This window comes from Phycodurus eques, chromosome 3 (genome assembly GCF_024500275.1).
Source record: "Phycodurus eques isolate BA_2022a chromosome 3, UOR_Pequ_1.1, whole genome shotgun sequence".
Classification (NCBI taxonomy): Eukaryota; Metazoa; Chordata; class Actinopteri; order Syngnathiformes; family Syngnathidae; genus Phycodurus; species Phycodurus eques.
This window is the reverse complement of record NC_084527.1, coordinates 17,299,681-17,317,697: the sequence shown is the minus strand read 5'-3', so window position 1 is coordinate 17,317,697 and position 18,017 is coordinate 17,299,681. Positions and strand designations below refer to the sequence as shown.

Below are 18,017 nucleotides of genomic sequence, written 5' to 3'. Positions count from 1 at the left end.
AGGGTTGTATTGGGTTATAGAAGGAAATCCCAAATTATTTGTGTTGTCTGTGAGATTTATATCATTGCCATTGGAATCATTCTTTGAATGTAACATACCAAAGTGGTTGGTGCACACTTTTTAAAGATAAAATGCCACTGAGTATATTTTGAGTTAAATCTCATTTCTATACATTGACCATACATAGACTTTGCATCAATGGACCTTTCACTAACCATTTCATATTTAGCTGGCATTTCACTGCTGTCGCAGCCTACATCTGACCCCATTCCCATGCGTTGCAATAGACTTCCTTTGAGACAGACCATGGTTCCTTTTGTCTGACTTGAGGGGCTTCCCTGCCAGCTTAGTGCAAACTCAAAAAAAGCCAAAGAATAAATAAGTGCATTGGGGTTAGTTTGGTGTTAAATCTTCTCAATGCAATGGGTCCATGCCAGATGTGTGGCCTCTAATTTGGCAGTTTCGAGAATTCAACATTTTTACTGCATGTTTACGTTTTACTACAAACACAAATGTTAATCGTGGGAAGAAAAACTCTACAAATTGACAAATCACTTTGTTTTTTATATATTTTTTTATTTCAAATGGTTATGTAGGAAAATGCACCCAGAATTGAAAAAAAAGTGAAATATACAAAAATACAAAAATGTTAAAAAAAAATTCTGATTTAGATACACTGCTCTGTAAAACACTCACAGTGCACCAGAAGACAATATTTGTGATGTAAACAGTCTTATTCCTGACTCAGTAATGCCAGGATTGTCAAATATGAGTTTGTTAATTTGGGATTATTATTTTCATTTTTTCCCCCCACGTTTTATTCCAGGCATAAATGGATTAGAAGCATTATTTGTAATCATGAGTATTTAGATGAATGTGCCAGATGTTATTGTCTCAAGACATGTGTTAAGTATTTCATATTACTAATTGCAAGTGAAATAAATTTGTTATGTTTTATTTTTTAAATATATTTTTTTAAAAGCACAAAGATTGCAAAAGTAAAAGTGTGTAATTGTTATGGAGGCTGATTTAATCGGTGCTCTCTATTCAGAAGAAATCACAGTCTAAGTTGTTTACATTCATTTTACCTGCGAAATGATACATTTAACACTACACCATCTGATTGAAATGAAAAAAGGCATTCAGCATTGAAGCAGCAATATAAAATGTTAACTGCAGACCAAAAGTTGTAGCAAAGTTTTAGTTTTTGTGCAAGGGGACATTTGCTAAATATAATGCATAGTTTTGTTTTAAGGAAAACAACAATGGTTTAAATTTTTGCACTATGTTCATAGTATTACTGAAATGGGAGTGATATGTCCAGTAGGTTTTTCTTAAGGTAACCATGATTTCTATATGCTATAATGTTCATTCTACTCAATATCCATAGACTTTATCATAATTTTTTTGGGGTTGTGGTTGCAGCTCTTTGGTGGTCATGGCTTCTACCGGGCTCGTCAGGGCTCAGGCCTAAAGCAGTAGACACCGTAGAGCTTTTCTTGCTTGTCTGGAAATCCAACAAAGCGCACTGCAGCCTCTGTGGGGCTGCAGTTCCTGCGGGGCCTGGAGATCGGGTAGCGGACGCTACCGTCAGCCAACCAGCCGGCGTCGCAGCGATCGTAGCCTTCTAGCTTCCAAGCGGCGAACATGTGACCAACCTTGGCAATCTCTGCGCCATCATCGAAGCAAGCCTGGACGGCCTCGTCGAAGTTGAGCCTGTCGGGCTGCGTCAGCCAGTAGAAATGTCCTGTGTGGCGCAGACTAATTAGAACATTTGGCTGGGACAAAGTTTCAGTCCCATAAATTAAAGTTAATGTCGGAACTGTCCTGCTACAAATTACACAGACAACTAAGAAATTACACTCAAATACACTTGTCACAGCAGTGAATTATGGTCCACATGTGGGCTGAATCTGTTGGCCAAATGTATGCTCTGTCCCTGTCTCCTCCATCCCAGTAACAAATCAAAAGTGGTGGGAAATAATGAAGTACATTACAAGTACAATTGAATTTTTTTTGTTACTCGGTTCACAACGTTAACAAAACTATGGGATCACATTGTTTTCATAGTATAAAGGTTGTGCCAACGCTAGCTTGTTCTTAAACACGCAATATATACATTTTTTTCTTCTTCATCTCAGTACAAGCTCTATGTAAGTTATTTAAAGAGGAATCTAATTTGTGTGTAATTTCTTTTTTCCATTGTGCAAAGTTAACGAAACGAGTATGATATATACTGTAATTCACAGAAAAAAGTATTTTTTTACTTTTCTACTTAAGTAAATTGCACAGTCTGCACTTTTTAATTCTGTTTTTCTTTTTCTTTTTTATTATTATTTTTATTTTTTGCACAAGTGTCTGTACTAATTAAATACTTAAATAAAGAGTATGAGCACTTTTGCCAGCTCTGCTAATCAAACATCTTTCATGGTTCTGATAACCATGCCAATACTGTTTATGGTGCAGAATAAAGCAAAACATGGCAACCAACCAGAGTAGGACCATCTGTCGACCATAATTCTTCGCTTGGTACAGTATTTGGACTTGCAGTACTTGCCTGGAGACTAGGCTTAATGAATTTTCTCTTGCTGAATCAAAACACAGAATGTACCAACTAAACACCTACCCTTCAATGCACTGGCAAAACAGAACACATCGAAGCGGCTCAGGTACTTGTCACGCCTGCCGTAGGTTCTGAGGCCGGGACTGATGTTGGCCCCACCACAGGGTCCTCTGGGCTTTGTTATGGGATACTGCACGGTGCCGTCTTCCAGCCAGCCAGCGTTGCACCAGTCCAGGCCTTCCTTCCAGGCTTCGAACAGGTGGTCAAAGGTGGCAACCACCGCATCCTGCTCCAAACAAGCCTGCGCAGCCTCGTCGAAGTTAAAGCTGTAGCGACCAAGAGGCGGAGAGTAGGGAAACACCACACCTGAGACAGAGGAGATCCACACAAGAATGAGGGAAGGCTGGTTAGTTATCAGATAAGCCAATCAGATGTTTTGCACAAAGATCCAAAAAGATGGAAATGAGTTTCAGTTTACTGATGATGAATTCCAAAATATATTTGTTTTGAATACACAGGGTATGATGTGTATATACAGATGTGAACATGTTATATATTGTCGTAACACCATTCATTTTCGATATGACCAAGAAATTATGGAAATCTAGAACACTTTACCATCAGTGAGGCCACTTTGCACCTCCAAGCCAATGTCTAGTATGGTATCTACCATCCCGTTGATGATCTCACAACGGTACGTTCCACTGTCATCCATGGAAACGTCAGTTATCACCAAGGAAGCGTCATCACTATCCAGCTCCTGAAGGAAGACGCGACCCTCGAAGCTCCCATAGGTTTTCTTGTGGAAGCCCATGGAAAGCAGCACATCCTCATTCAGAGCCTCGTCATATGCAAGCTTGGTCCATTTGACCCGGATGCCAACGCTAAAGAAACTGCGGCTTTTTTGTGGGAGATGGCACGGTAAAGTGACATTGGCTCCGAGCTCGGTGATCACCTTAACTGGAAAGGAGCACAGGGTGGTTAAAAGTTGTCAATAAATGCATCTGCCGTACTGTGTAAAACAGTAAAACTACCGTATTTTCACGACCATAAGGCGCACTTAAAAGTCTTAAATTTTCTCCAAAATGGACAGGGCGCCTTATAATGCGGCACGGCTTATGTGTGCACCGAGTTCCAAAATCTGTAAATGTTGTTGTGTGACTTTGATGAGCACTCCGCTTGACTGACTGGGAGCATTTCCTGCCGACACGCTGCTTATATAGAGGAAAGGTGGACGTGACTGAGGACAGCATGCGGACGTAGTTCCGGTACGTGTATCGGTTTGGCTAAGGACCCCCAAAAATGGCACCTACGAAGAGACACGCTTACGAAGCACAGTTTAAACTGCAAGCTATTAGTTACGCGGAGGAACATGGGAATCGAGCAGCCGCGAGAGAATTCAAGATCAATGAATCCATGGTTCGCAAGTGGAGGAAGCAGGAAAACGAGTTTTGCCAAGTCAAGAAGAAGAAGCTGAGTTTCCGCGGAAACAAGGCGAGGTGGCTCGAGTTGGAAGACCAACTCGAGCAATGGATTAATGAGCAAAGAACAGCCGGGAGAAGCGTCTCTACAGTCACCATTCGACTGAGTGCAATAACTCGGAGCTTTCCATCATTCCGGGAGGCTTGACGAAGGAACTCCAACCGCTGGACATCCGTGTAAACAGGGCGTTCAAAGTGAAGTTGGGAGCGGCATGGGAGCCATGGATGACAGATGGCGAACACAGCTTTACTAAGACTAGGAGGCAGCGCCGGGCAAGTTACGCCACAATTTGTGAATGGATTGTGGATGAATGGGCTAACGTGTCTGCTCGCACTGTTGTTTGATCTTTCGTAAAAGCCGGCATCATTTCGGAGGAGCCGCACGGCAACCAGACTGACTCCAACAATGACGAAAGGGAACTTGGCGTGTTTGATGGAGAACTTGCCCAGCTGTTAATTTCGGATACAGAACATGAGGACTTTGATTGATTTGTGGATGAGGATTGATCAAAAAATAACATGATTACATTGTTAAATTTTTGTTTGTTTCAGTTTTGCTCCCGCTGGCTTTTTAAAAACATTGTTTTAGCGTGCATGCATGCTACCGTATGTTTTAAGCTAGCATATGTTTTACCATGCCTGCGCCCAATAATACGGTGCGCTTTATGTATGTGTTAAATACGGAAATATACCCTGTAACTGAGACTGCGCCTTTTAATGCGGTGCGCCTTATGATCGTGAAAATACGGTACCAAAGCTGGAGATAAAACAGCTATAAATAGGGCTGATGACAAACATAGTAAATAGACAAACTAAATACCCTCTTTCTGTGCTACAAGCAGCAAACCCTCAAAATGTTAGCTAATTTATTCTTATTAAATTACCTCTGGCGGCACAGTGGCCGACTGGTTAGAGTGTCAGCCTCACAGTTTTGAGGACCGGGTTTCAATCCCCGGCCACGCCTGTGTGGAGTTTGCATGTTCTCCCCGTGTCTGCGTGGGTTTTCTCCGGGCACTCCGGTTTCCTCCCACATCCCAAAAACATGCATGAATTGGAGACTCTAAATTGTTCATAGGTGTGACTGTGAGTGTGAATGGTTGTTTGTTTGTATGTGCCCTGCGATTGGCTGGCAACCAGTTCAGGGTGTACCCCGCCTCCTGCCCGATGATAGCTGGGATGGGCTCCAGCACGCCCGCGACCCTAGTGAGGAGAAGTGGCTCAGAAAATGGATGGATGGATGGATTAAATTACCTCTGTGATCACCATTTTTAGACCTCAAGCGCTTGGATAAGCAGCAAAGCAGTGGTGGCCCCGTCGAGGCAATAATAAACCCCAGATGGACACAACCCCTTGACCCTTGTCTCCACAGGTACAACCCTTGAACCAGCCTAGCATTTGGAATCAGGAGCTGCAGTGAACGGTCTGAAACAGTGTGTCTTAGATTTCTGACAGAAACGTTGTGAAGGGAAATTCCAAGCCCGAGCACTGCTTGCAATACTGGATCTTACGCATAATATTTCCTCCACTGGGCATACAGGGAATAACTGGCGCCTCCCGTATGCTTGAACCCATTCATACATAATCTGCTCGAATAACACATTAACACTTAAAAGACTGAGACTGGAAACTCATACAAAGGAGTACAGTGCTTCATTCTAACCACACAGTAGACTTATCTTGACTTTTTCCTTCATTGGGTTTACAAGGAATGACTGGAGCCACCCGTATGCTTGAACCCATTATACTGTAGGGAATCTGCCTAATGTGCATTAACATTTAAATGATTGACACTGCAAATGCATCCAAAGGAGTCCAGTGTTTTCTGGACTTTGTTCAGAGGCTGTCACATTGTTAATATTGAGCTGTCGTGTGGAGGCAATGCTCACAGACCTTATCTGGCCCAAATCAAACCAGAACATACTGCACAAATCTCTCAAGGGTAACTTGACTGGTCAACAGCTAGCCAAGTATTTATAAGAGCTAAAGGAAACACCATTTTGTAGGCAAAATTACAAGCTTCTTTGAGTATTTTTTTTCTTTCTTTTTGTCTGTGTCGACAGGAATGACTCAAGCTTTGCCAGGCCTCATAAATACTCTGCACGAGTACCCGTTTGATGAGGTGTGCTTAGAACCTGAGGGATTCAGATTGACGAAACAGTGATTGAAAATGCCTGCCATAAATGACCTTGACGTCAAGATTGAGTCTCCGGTTGTGATTTTCGTTCACACATTTAGGCATGGAATTTTGCAAATCTCATTTTCCTTTATTAATTGTTCTTTACACATCTCAATGAAATTGAGTGTTTTTCCTTAATTTGGAAAAATTTAGCACTCTTTCAGTGTAAAAAAACAAAAACAAAAACAGCAAGAGTTTAGGTAATTACTGTATGCTCAAAGTAAACTCATTGTATAATACTGGCGTATGGGGTTAATTAAAAAGCTTTCATGCCTAAACCATGTTAAATTGTAGTAATATGAATTAATAGTATACATTCTTATGATTCATGGCAATTAATGTGGATTTGCAACACTATTGCATGTTGTTAAACAATGGTTATATAGTGAATGCCCAAATAATACGACTTAAATTCTGATGAGAACACTGATGAATAACCTTGTAGCAGGAACAATTAGGAGTTGATTAAACATCATAATATAGAAACCTAAATGGTCAACAGTGCTTATTCTGTACATACAGTAATATAAGACTTAAAGACTTTGAGACTGCTGAATCATTGTCAGCGCCAAAGTAGTCCCAATTGTAACATCGCTCACAATGGACGTGTGAAGAGACACATGTATGTGTGTATTTGGGATTTTAGTTGTTTTTGGCACCCCATCACCACACACCTTAATCCCAAGTAGCGCCTTTGCTAGCCTAATACGCAAAGAATTGTCAAACGGCTACAACTTTCTCCATGACATCTTGGAAAAACACATCTGTGAATGAAAATATATCATGTGCGAATGAAAAAAAAAAACAACTGGAGCCACTACCTTCTGCAATTTTACAGCACGCCACTCTCCAGTGATAAAAAGTCGTATTAGAAAGTGATTGGAACCATATGCTTCTTTGTTATACAGTGCCAGACTTTAGCGTATCATTATTGCATTAGTACAAATCTGCAAATTGATACAAAATTTGAGTCTTTTTAAGCCTGTGAAAATGTGAAAACATTAGACTCTTACATATCGTTGCTTTTCCATGCATACATACATACATACTGTAATATGTTTGACCATTGCCAAGACTCCTCATAATAATTGTCGATATCAAATTAGGAACAACAGATCATTTGAAAATGTATTAACGGCCTGTCAGACATTAATAAATGGATGATTAATCCATAATTAATGTGTCAGAGAAAAGGGAAAATTTATGTTTCAGGTTTTGCAAAACTCATTTGTGGAAATACATTTCAAATAATGTCATACAGGTACAATCTTGTACCTAGCACATGACAAAATAACAGCCATGATGATTTTGGCATGATCACTGTTTCAGGATTGCCCCATGACTCTTCAAAGACCATTCATGAATGCATGAATTTGTGCCAATGTGGTCAAACCCGACTGTTCTTGGGATTGTCTCAAGATCAATCTTGTACACTGTTAGCACAGTCCTATAAAACAAAACAAACAAACAAAAAACTGTTTCAAGATTTCCACCATTACCACCATTTTCCTTGATTTAAACACTGGTCAATCTAAAATCCATTTTGATAGACACAGGTCAAATTTGACCTGGAACACCAAACTTTGTAGCACCTGTAAATGAACAACAAAAACGACAACAATGAAACATGAACAAAAATATTGTAATCTTTGTGTATTTTGGGTCACTTTAGGAAAACTCATCAAATGTAGAGAATGACATTTAGGGTCAGAATTGACCTGAACAGTATTTAAAAGTTAATATTGTAAAGTAACAAACGCAGTTTAAAGTGTATCGATGTGAACAATGGAGGATTCAGCCTGTTCATAACCGGGCCACACCCATTCTCCAAGACGATGCTTGAATAATGCATCTCACAACTATTTTCTCTCCTGTTGACAGCCTGTTTGTGTCAATATGGTGGAATATTTTACAATCCTAGCTGGGGCAAAAACTTATTAATTATAAAAGTGTACAAGCTTTGTTGTTTATTGCACTGAATAATGAGCCAAAATATAGAAAGTGGGTAGAGCACAGTTAAATGGGTGCGTATGTATAAGCAAACCCTGGCACACCAACCTGTCATGTTAGATTTAACTCAGTAAATGCGGCGAGATCACTGTCTGATCTTGTAACCTGAACACAACTTAAGCCCCTGCTTTGGAAAGAGGCTATTTCCAAGGCAGCCCCTTCCCCAACGCAGCCCCAGCAACCAATGAGCAGCACACAAAGCTGGAATCACACTTAACAGACTATTACCTCACATGGAAAGACAGAGTCATTTGGCTGCTATTCAATATAAGGCTCTATACATTTGTGATGTGGGTCGTTAATCTTAACTCGGCTCCTGTCAGGATGCCCGTTAACTTGGCAGATTGCCAACATGGTTCTAGTGCAGGAGTGAATCCCTGAATGTAGGACAGCCAACATCTTGGGAGCATACAGACAATAAACTGTTCACAGGCCTTATAAAACGCTGTTGTGTACTGTACCACACTGGAGGCTGTGCATTACTTTACATGTTCTCCCTGTGCCTGCGTGGGTTTTCTCCAGGTACTACGGTTTCCTCTCACATCCCAAAAACATGCATGGTAGGTTAATTGAAGTCTCTAAATTGCCCCGAGGTGTGAATGTGAGTGCGAATGGTTGTTTGTTTATGTGTGCCCTGTGATTGGCTGGCAACCAGTTCAGGGTGTACCCCGCCTCCTGCCCGAAGATACCTGGGATAGGCTCCAGCATTCCTGCGACCCTTGTGAGGATGAGCGGGTTGAAAAATGGATGGATTAAATTGCCTCGTTAATATATACATATATATATATATATATATATATATATATATATATATATATATATAACTCCTTGTAGTCCAATTTATGAATAGTTTTCATTGGACTATAGTATAGCAAGATGGGCCAATGCAAGTGCATGACTTGTGTAGGAAAATAAAGCAGATTATTTCTGTTGAGTTACATTGGTTGGCAAGCCAATGAATATTTGCACCTCAAAGATTCCTAGGTAGTCTCCAGCTGTGCAAATCCTTCCACACAGTGCAATCAGTGAGGTCAGGATTGAAATACACACATGCACACAATTCAGTGGTCATTCTGGGAACAATTCCAGCATTTGAACAAAAAGCTTCTCCACTTCCCAGTGTTGACACTTGAACAGTCAGCATGCAGAGGATGCTGAAATTGCATTAAATAAAACTCGCTGCCTCAATGAGTTATAAAGTGTGATATGCAGGTTCCATCGAGTGGTATGCAAAAGAATCACTGCCCAAGGACAGTTGCATTTAACTTATAAGTTCAATATGTTTGCATTTAATCTTTAATAAATGATTCTTTTTAAACATTTATTCAAGTACAGTTTTTATTTAACTTTTATATGCAATACATTTTCATTAAATCATGATTTTGGTTCTTTTTGTTCCGTCTTTTATATTTAAGCAAAGTGGCAATGTTGCAACTGTGCATAATGTAACGGTGGCCTACAATGATATAAGATACACTTTATAGGAATAAAACCTCTGTCTTGTTTTTATAACTAACTAACTAACTAACTAAAAAGCAGACTTACAAGAAGTACAAGAAGTCCCACCAGACTTAATGACCCCTGTCAGACAGTTCCCCAGGGCAAAATAGTAGCATGGTTCTGTCTGACTTCGGGAGCGCTGGCAGCAAGGCTGATTTATTGCTCCACAATTTGGTGGTCTGTTGGCAGAAAGTCAATGAGCCAATGTCTGTGTGTTACTACTCCAGAAACCTCTGCTCCAATGACCCTCACGCTGTGTGGAAGCACTCTGCTCATTACATGGGTCATATATCAATGATTTAAAATAAGAAAGTCATCATTTTTAAAATGATAAAATTGGAATCTTACCTGAATATGACCCGGGAGTGCCTGTCAGCTGACTGTGTACAATGCCAGCCAGGGTCAAGGAGAATAAAGTGATGCACAGCAGACTCGTCATTTTGTCTTTTTTCACACAAAAGGCGTTCTTCAGTGGTAATATGTATCAAAGTGTTAAAAACAGGATTGTTAACATTTTTTTGAATTTATTATTATTATTATTTTATTTTTTTTACCTTAGCCTCTTTCTTTCAGTGCGGCAGGCGCCTTTGATGCTATTGGAAAGTTTGGGCTCCTCAGAGGTCCACACAAGTGGCTTTTATTGAAGCCTTGTACGGTCGAGACCACTCCCCTTACCATCAGCCCATCATCATGCATGGCTCTATTGGGGCTCCTCTTTGGCACATTCTCTGGAACCCCCTCCTCCATCTTGGCTGAATGGGAGACTTGGCTTGGTTGGTTCTCAACAGCCACAACGTAGACAATGTATGTAATTGTATGGGATAGTAGGATTCATGGAATTACTCTAGTTTTGTTAGAAAAAGCTACAACATTGAATAATAAAATTGAGAATGATTTAAAAGCAATTTCATTTAGAATATAAATAAATAAATAAAATGCAATAGAACAATTATTCTCAGTGTGGTACGTGTACAACTAATGTACAGTTCAGTTGTATTTAGCTTTAAAGTCTCATTTTGATTAAAACACTTATGCCTACAACACTGTAATTATTCTTATAGGTGGTATTTTGTGTGAAAAGTTTGAGAACCACAGTAGAAAATACATTATGTACTGTAGAGTCAAATACAGTCAGAAATAATCTAGACTAGAGAAAACCCAACAAATGTGTTTATCAGTTGTCTTATGTTTGTTTGATAGAAGGCAACACCCAAAATATTATAAGCATCATAATAATCAATTATTTGTCAGTATAAAAGACAAACAGTGGTCCCTTCAGATATGAGTTAAATTAATTCTGTGACCATTTCAAATCATCTCTCCCCATTGAGATTAACAGAAATACCATTAATCTGTTCCAGCCTCCTCCCAAAAACAACAAAACATTTGTTTAATGTTTTAATAAGATATTAAGCAGTCTGTAATATTGTACTTTATAAATACTGTACATAAAGTGATGACATTAATTAAATAGAATGTAAAGAATTAGACTTTTTGTCATCTTTTTTGCCTTAACTCAATGGACATTGTGCCACTCCTGATATATGCGCCGTTGCCACCTAGGACAGTATAATGCAGGCATAGAGACAAAAGACAAGTGTTTCGCAACTGATTCAGGAAACTGTAATACTAGTTATTTTTGTCAAAGCATAAAGACTATATGCCTTTAAGAATTGTTATATTGTCTGTCTCCATGTGTTCAAATACCCATTGCTTTCAGATTTATAACACTGTAACACTGATGCTATTTATTAGCCCGTCTATGGCATTTTACATTGTTTGTTAACATGAAGCTAAACAGACTATTAAGGCAACGTTATATGGTTGTGTAAAATATGCAGCATGTAATGATCTTTGTTTTATGGTTACTTTGAAAGTGAACTTTAACTGAGAATGGCATTAATCAGCTTGAAGGCTCTTTTTGGAAGAATCGGTCACTATCTGCCAAACATCTGCTTCCTGTGAAGTGAGTTGAGTTGAAAGCCACCATAAAGCACACATATTGCCAATTATATCTCGCAATTCTAAAAACAAACAAACAAACAACAACAACAAAAACAGCTGAATCACGGCTTGTATCTCGAAAAACTTGAAAACAGTCAAGTCACTTGTATCTCAAGGCACCACTGTACTGTACTTGTGCAGCATGTTCTCATCAGAACCTTTAAGATTGTATTGTAAGTAATTAGCAGAAAACTTGAAAAAAAGAATATTACAATATTATGTTCAAACTACATTTTTCAATGTGGTCGATGTTTAAGGAGATGTGGCATGGATTTGTGAGTAATGCATCGCAAAGATTGTATGTGTGGCTCCGCTTAATGTTTTCCCCGCCACCCAGTTTGTACTTGAAAAATGGCTAATGCGGTCGTGGCGCAACATGATGCAGATGCTGCTCTCAAAAAGCCCTCCAGCCCAAATGACCATCTAAATTATTTGTATAGCCCACTTGAGTTATCACAGCTGTGATAAGCTAAACTGTTTTCTGTCGTCATCTCTCGCTTCCCTGTCTGCATCTCAGTCTATCAAACCCCGCCAAGATGACAGCGTGTGAGTCTTCATTTGTATATTCTACATTTCCAACATGCTAGAGTCTCGGATTCCCTCTTATTCTCTGTGGACCAAAGGGAAAGTTGCAAAATATGAACAAACTAAATAAATACATACAGAGAAATTACAAATTTATATGGTCTCAGTGTGAATATTACTACTACCCTTTGTACACGGTGTGCGCTTGAATCACTGACATCATCCCATAGTTCTTGTGACACAATTTTTTGGGATTAATTGCTAAACTAGTCCCCTGTTGCATCAGTTATTACATGTCAGATTTCTATTATACAAAGATGACTTTGTAAAGATTGTCACTGATGGTGTAGTGATACACTCGCCTGACTTTGGTGCAGGCAGCGTGGGTTCAGTTCCCACTCAGTGACGGTGTGAATGTGAGTGCGAATGGTTGTCCGCGTCTATATGTGCCCTGCGACTGACTGGCGACCAGTTCAGGGTGTAGTCCGCCTTTCGCCTGAAGTCAGCTGGGATAGGCTCCAGCGTCCCGCGACCCTAACCAGGATAAGCGGTGTTGAAAAAGGATGGATGGATGGATGGACTTTGTAAAGAACAAGAACATTTTAGATTTTTTGCAAAGTTTAACATACAGCCAATGCCAAAATGTTCGCCGTTCACACAGACGTGCAGAAATGAAACACTGTAAAATACATGCCAGGCTACTACTTGCATTTCCGAGTGCACTGTAATCAGTGTTGCCAGTTACCTTGAAAAGCAATCAGGTAACTAGTTCTGCTCCATTGTTGTTTCTTAGCGTGTCTCGCTCCAGTTGCCGCATTCAGCTTCCCTTTGTACTATTTTGAAGTGAAGCAGTGTCCCAAACAGAGGTATCCTGTGGCGGAATAGCAATTAGCATTTGAAAATGTACATTTTTTTTCTACCCATTAAAAATGACACATTTTTTAAACTTAACATTTTCAAGAACAGAAGTAGGGAGAAAATTAATATAATATACCTTGTAAAGACATGGTAGTAAACATGAAAGCAACAAATAAATAAATAAATGACTAAATAAAGGTGCCATTGACACCAAATTAAAAGCACGGTATGAACAAGAACTTCAAAAAAAAAAAAAAAAAAAAAAAAAAAAAATCCTGAAAATATTTTGGACATATAAAATTTGAGTTCAAGTTAAAATGATCATGCTAAAACAGGACATTAATGATATGACCATTTTACCTACTATTAAGTACTTGGTTGCAAGGAAAGTTCAAAAATATGTTCCATTTTTGAAGGAATAAATGCTAGTGGGTTTGGAAACGTTGCTAAATTGTGAAAATTTTAAAAAAAGAAAAATTGAAGCGTACCATTGCTTCAACAAGATATATACAGACGCGAAAAGTGATGCGGTATGAAGGAAACCAGTATAAATAAAACGCATAAAGTTTTACACAGCTGGCAAATCATTCATCAGATTTATAACTGCATAGACACATTAGCGGGCCAGAGACAGTATGTGCAGTCTGTGCAGGTTTTGTCTCATTTTGGTTTCCAATTCAGTTCTCATCGCTGAGGAAACGTAAAATATAAGATATTACATAAAGGCTACAATTATTTAAACCCTGACGGGAACACAGCTATAACAATGATCTGGAGATATTATCGCCACATAAATCAGCACTGTGTTAATTTTCCCTTTGGTTTTCTTTGGTAGCACAACTACCTCCATTCACATTGCCCGTTCATCCAGTAAATAATCATATCAGAAATTGCTTCTCATTTCAATGAAAAAAATGTAGTGACAATTCATGTAAACTCTTAGTGGCAATGAGTTTAGCATCCTAAGGGAATCTTTATATATTTGTGGCTTGGTTGGTTTTGGACCAGCCTCCACAAGGGATGATAGGAAAATAAAATAATAGGAAGAACAATTTTTGTTACTGCCCTGAAGCACACACACACATTTAAGACTCTCAATGTAGCTTTAGCATGTAGTATCCACTATGCCACAATTCTCACATTTCACATGACATTACATTATTGGTTAACTTCCTTTTCTGCTTTGTTAATGAAAAAATGGACCGTGAGATTCATCAGTGACATGACTTTGATTTTGTTTTTTTCCTTTGTCACTAAGTCGAAGAGTAGGCTATTGTTTTAGCATGTTCATTTTGTAGGGATTAATTTAAAAATCCCAAACGTTAATATTGTACTTCAAATATAATGTGTTATGATTGCCATGTAACAGATTATTTCCATTTCATTTTACTGATCCATGTAATTGCAAATCATCCATTTGACTGTGTCTTTTATTTGTACAGTTTACTTTGGCATTTGTTGATTTGTTGAAGATGACCAAAACAGCTCAAGGAAAAAAGGATTGAGGTTAAATTAGTGGACTTTATGTATGATGACACTCACCAATAAGGTGTTTATATTGCATGTTAGAGTTTCATTTATAATGATATTCATAAAAATGTAAGTATTTTTCATTCATTCATTCATTTTCCGTACCGCTCACGCGGGTCGCGGGCGTGCTGGAGCCTATCCCAGCCTATCTTTGGGCGAGAGGAATACAAATATAAGAAAATAATTTAACTGCTAACCTTACTGTAGGAAATAAGCAAGTATAAACAGCTCAAAATAACACAGGCGAAAATCCTGCTCATCCCACCACAAAACATACACAACATAAATAATATGTTGCGTTTTGCGCATGATGGGAGTAAGCCGAGCAGATCAGAAAACATTACTCAACCAAATGTTTTAATGTTGCGGATTTGATTTTAAACTGTAACAGTTAAAGCTTCCATGTCATCGATTCTTTTTTCGTAATCTTTGATTTCCTTTTATCGGGTTTGCAAGATAATTTGTGTTGAAAATGCCCATGATGCCTTTAGTCAAGTTATTCTAGTTGCTCTTTTATGCCAGACAACTGAGACTGTCAGATTTCTCATTAATATTCGATACAGTATGTAAATACTTTTTGCTCAGATTTGATCACTGTTACTGTTAATTTAAATATGGAAAACAGCTTTGCTTTGATTGTTTTTTGGGAGTTATTTATCACAGCGTCTAGTGGCTTGTGGTTCCCAAGGATTTATAGTGACGTCGCGTTGGATCCTTCTTCGATGTGGGGGTGTTGCTATCATCCAAGCGCTGGACTGTTGGCCCACTGCTAGGTAACATGAGCTTAAAGGGGAAGTGGGCGAAAATAATAGAAAGAAGGACGCTTTGAAAGGCTGCTCCCGTGCTCCCATTCACTTGACCATAACCGGTGTGCAGTGTTCGTCGCTCGCGCACATTTTGGCAACAGTGACTGCAAGCTACGCTATTTCATCCATAGTTACGTAATAAATTATAAATGTCGCAAAGTATTGTAAAACACAACATATGTATACTTTATAGAATGTAATTGTATGGCTTGGCGGCAGCCTCGCTCTCTCGCTTAAAACCCAGTAGGTAGTTGGTGGGTGCCAACCGTGAAGTGTTGAATATTAATTGATGAAACTACACCACAACGACGTCGATTTCATATCCCGACGTTTTGCAAGCCTTATGCCGTTTATTGCCTTTTGCATTCAATCAAAAAGCTGCATAGATGTCATACTTAAACCATGTTACAGACTCCATCCATCCATCCATTTTCTGAGCCGCTTCTCCTTAGTAGGGTCGCGGGCATGCTGGAGCCTATCCCAGCTATCATCGGGTAGGAGGCGGGGTACACCCCGAACTGATTGCCAGCCAATCGCAGGGCACATACAAACAAACAACCATTCGCACTCACATTCACACCTCTGGGCAATTTTTAGAGTCTCCAATTCATGCATGTTTTGGGGATGTGGGAGGAAACCGGAGCGCCTGGAGAAAACCCACACAGGCACGGGGAGAACATGCAAACTCCACACAGGATTGAACCCCGGTCCTCAGAACTGTGAGGCTGACGCTCTAACCAGTCGGCCACCGTGCCGCCTGTTACAGTCTCATTTTGAGTTTATGCATAAAACAGTAGAAAAAAAACAACAACTGGATTTTGATGGCATGGGACCTTTAACATTTATTCTCTGAACCGCTTCTCCTCACTAGGCTTGTGGGTGTGCTGGAACGTATCTCAGCTGACTTTGGGTGAAAGGCAGGGTAGACCCTGTACACCCTGAACTGGTTGCTAGCCAATCACTGGCCACATATAGACAAACAACCATTCGCACTCACATTCACACTTATGGAAAATTTAGAGCCTTCAATTAACCTACCATGCATGTTTTTGAAAAGTGGGAGGAAGCCGGAGTAACAGGAGAGCTCCACACAGGAAGACCAGAGGATTTGAACTCACAACCTCAGAACTGTGAGGCGATTGTGATAACCAGTTGGCCCACTTGCCACCACAGTTAAACTTAAACATTTAAACACGGTTTTGGTGAGTTAAAGAAAAGCTAAGAATAGACGATCAGAAAAATCTGAAAATAATCCCCATCTTTGTTTAAACTACAGGGCTTAAAGTTTAGGGTAAAAAAAACTTTTATCAAGATTTTTCAGTGCCGCTTGCACATTTGACAGGACAGAATATACTGGACAGTTTTGATGTATGGCGGATGTCGAGAATTTGGAGCTCCACCCGAAGTTTCTTCCACAGGTGCGCTGCGCCAGAGCCAATTCTCAAGGCCGTGAGTGCATTCACAGCTGGCTCTCAGCTTCCAGCTCTTTGCTGGCTTGTAAAGTTCCTGCTCACAACAAACAGCTCTCTTGGTCCGGGCCTTAAGAGCACCAGGGAACAGGGACAAGCAAGACCCGTGGGAGTTACTTACATGACGTTTCCCGTTGTGTTTCAACAAGAAAGGTGGAAGCAGCGCAAGCCCGAGTTCTGAAGTGCTCGCCAAATTTATAACAGTCAGCGCAAAGCATGTGTTTTCCATTATTTTCATCTGCTTTTGCGAAGATGAATAGAGGATAGCGCATTGTTTGCTGCTAACAAGGCAGAGCAACTACGTGAGAGAACAGCAGCTAAAGGGTGTGTGCAGAATAAGAAAGTAAATGTGCTGACTGGATCCAAAGTTGGGCGGGCCAGCGTTGTCTTCACACAGCTGGCATGCATTTTGCTACGTGTTGTAAGAACTGGGAGGAGCAGAATGGATGGATTTTATTAGGGTCCTCAAGATGACTCATGACATGTCGGTGGCCTGATTTGGGTTTCTTACGTCATTCTTAGTAATTATTCTGCAATGCCTGAATATTGGGTATGGTGGACGGATAGAGCAATAGCAACGAATGGGATTCAAACCCTGAGCCTTTGATTGTGAGGCAGGTGTGCTTAACACTTGACAACAATGTTAAGTTATTCAAGTTTATCCAAATTCTGCCCAGACTTCTAGGGCAGTCCATTATAAGTATCAAATGTGATGGTGTACAAATGAGATAACCATGCCCATGCCCAGATGAGCCTCACAAAAAGTCTTGTTGGCCTGGCAGGCAGGGCAACTGTGCCCAAGTGTGCGCATCTTCGGTGTTACTCACTGACCTACAAGTGATGTCCAACATGAGAAGTAATGGAACAATTACAGTGTAGATTATTTGTCTTTGTACTGAACCCATTTCCTCTCACGCTAAGATTTTGGATTTTATATCTGAATAAAATGAGACAGTGGCAGTTTTACAAGCTAATTGGCTTGTAATGATTCTATTGAAGACTGATTAGTCTAACAAATTGATTTGTCACTGTTATTTTTTAAACTCTTCTCTTTCCTACGTTCGTTTGTGAAATCACCTGACATGTCACAGTAGC

The 18,017-nt window shown here is 39.8% G+C and overlaps 1 protein-coding gene across 1 annotated transcript; it reads right to left on the bottom strand.

Moving 5' to 3' along the window:
* Positions 1–1,457: 1,457 nt before the first annotated feature.
* Positions 1,458–10,325, bottom strand: LOC133399559 (hyaluronan and proteoglycan link protein 1-like). The gene is made up of 5 exons (XM_061671125.1): positions 10,285–10,325; positions 10,079–10,196; positions 3,182–3,523; positions 2,627–2,929; positions 1,458–1,747 (listed from the first exon to the last, which is right to left on the bottom strand). The coding sequence occupies exons 2-5, from the start codon at positions 10,167–10,169 to the stop codon at positions 1,458–1,460; spliced, it is 1,026 nt and encodes a 341-aa protein (XP_061527109.1). The 5' UTR covers positions 10,170–10,196; positions 10,285–10,325.
* Positions 10,326–18,017: the final 7,692 nt, after the last annotated feature.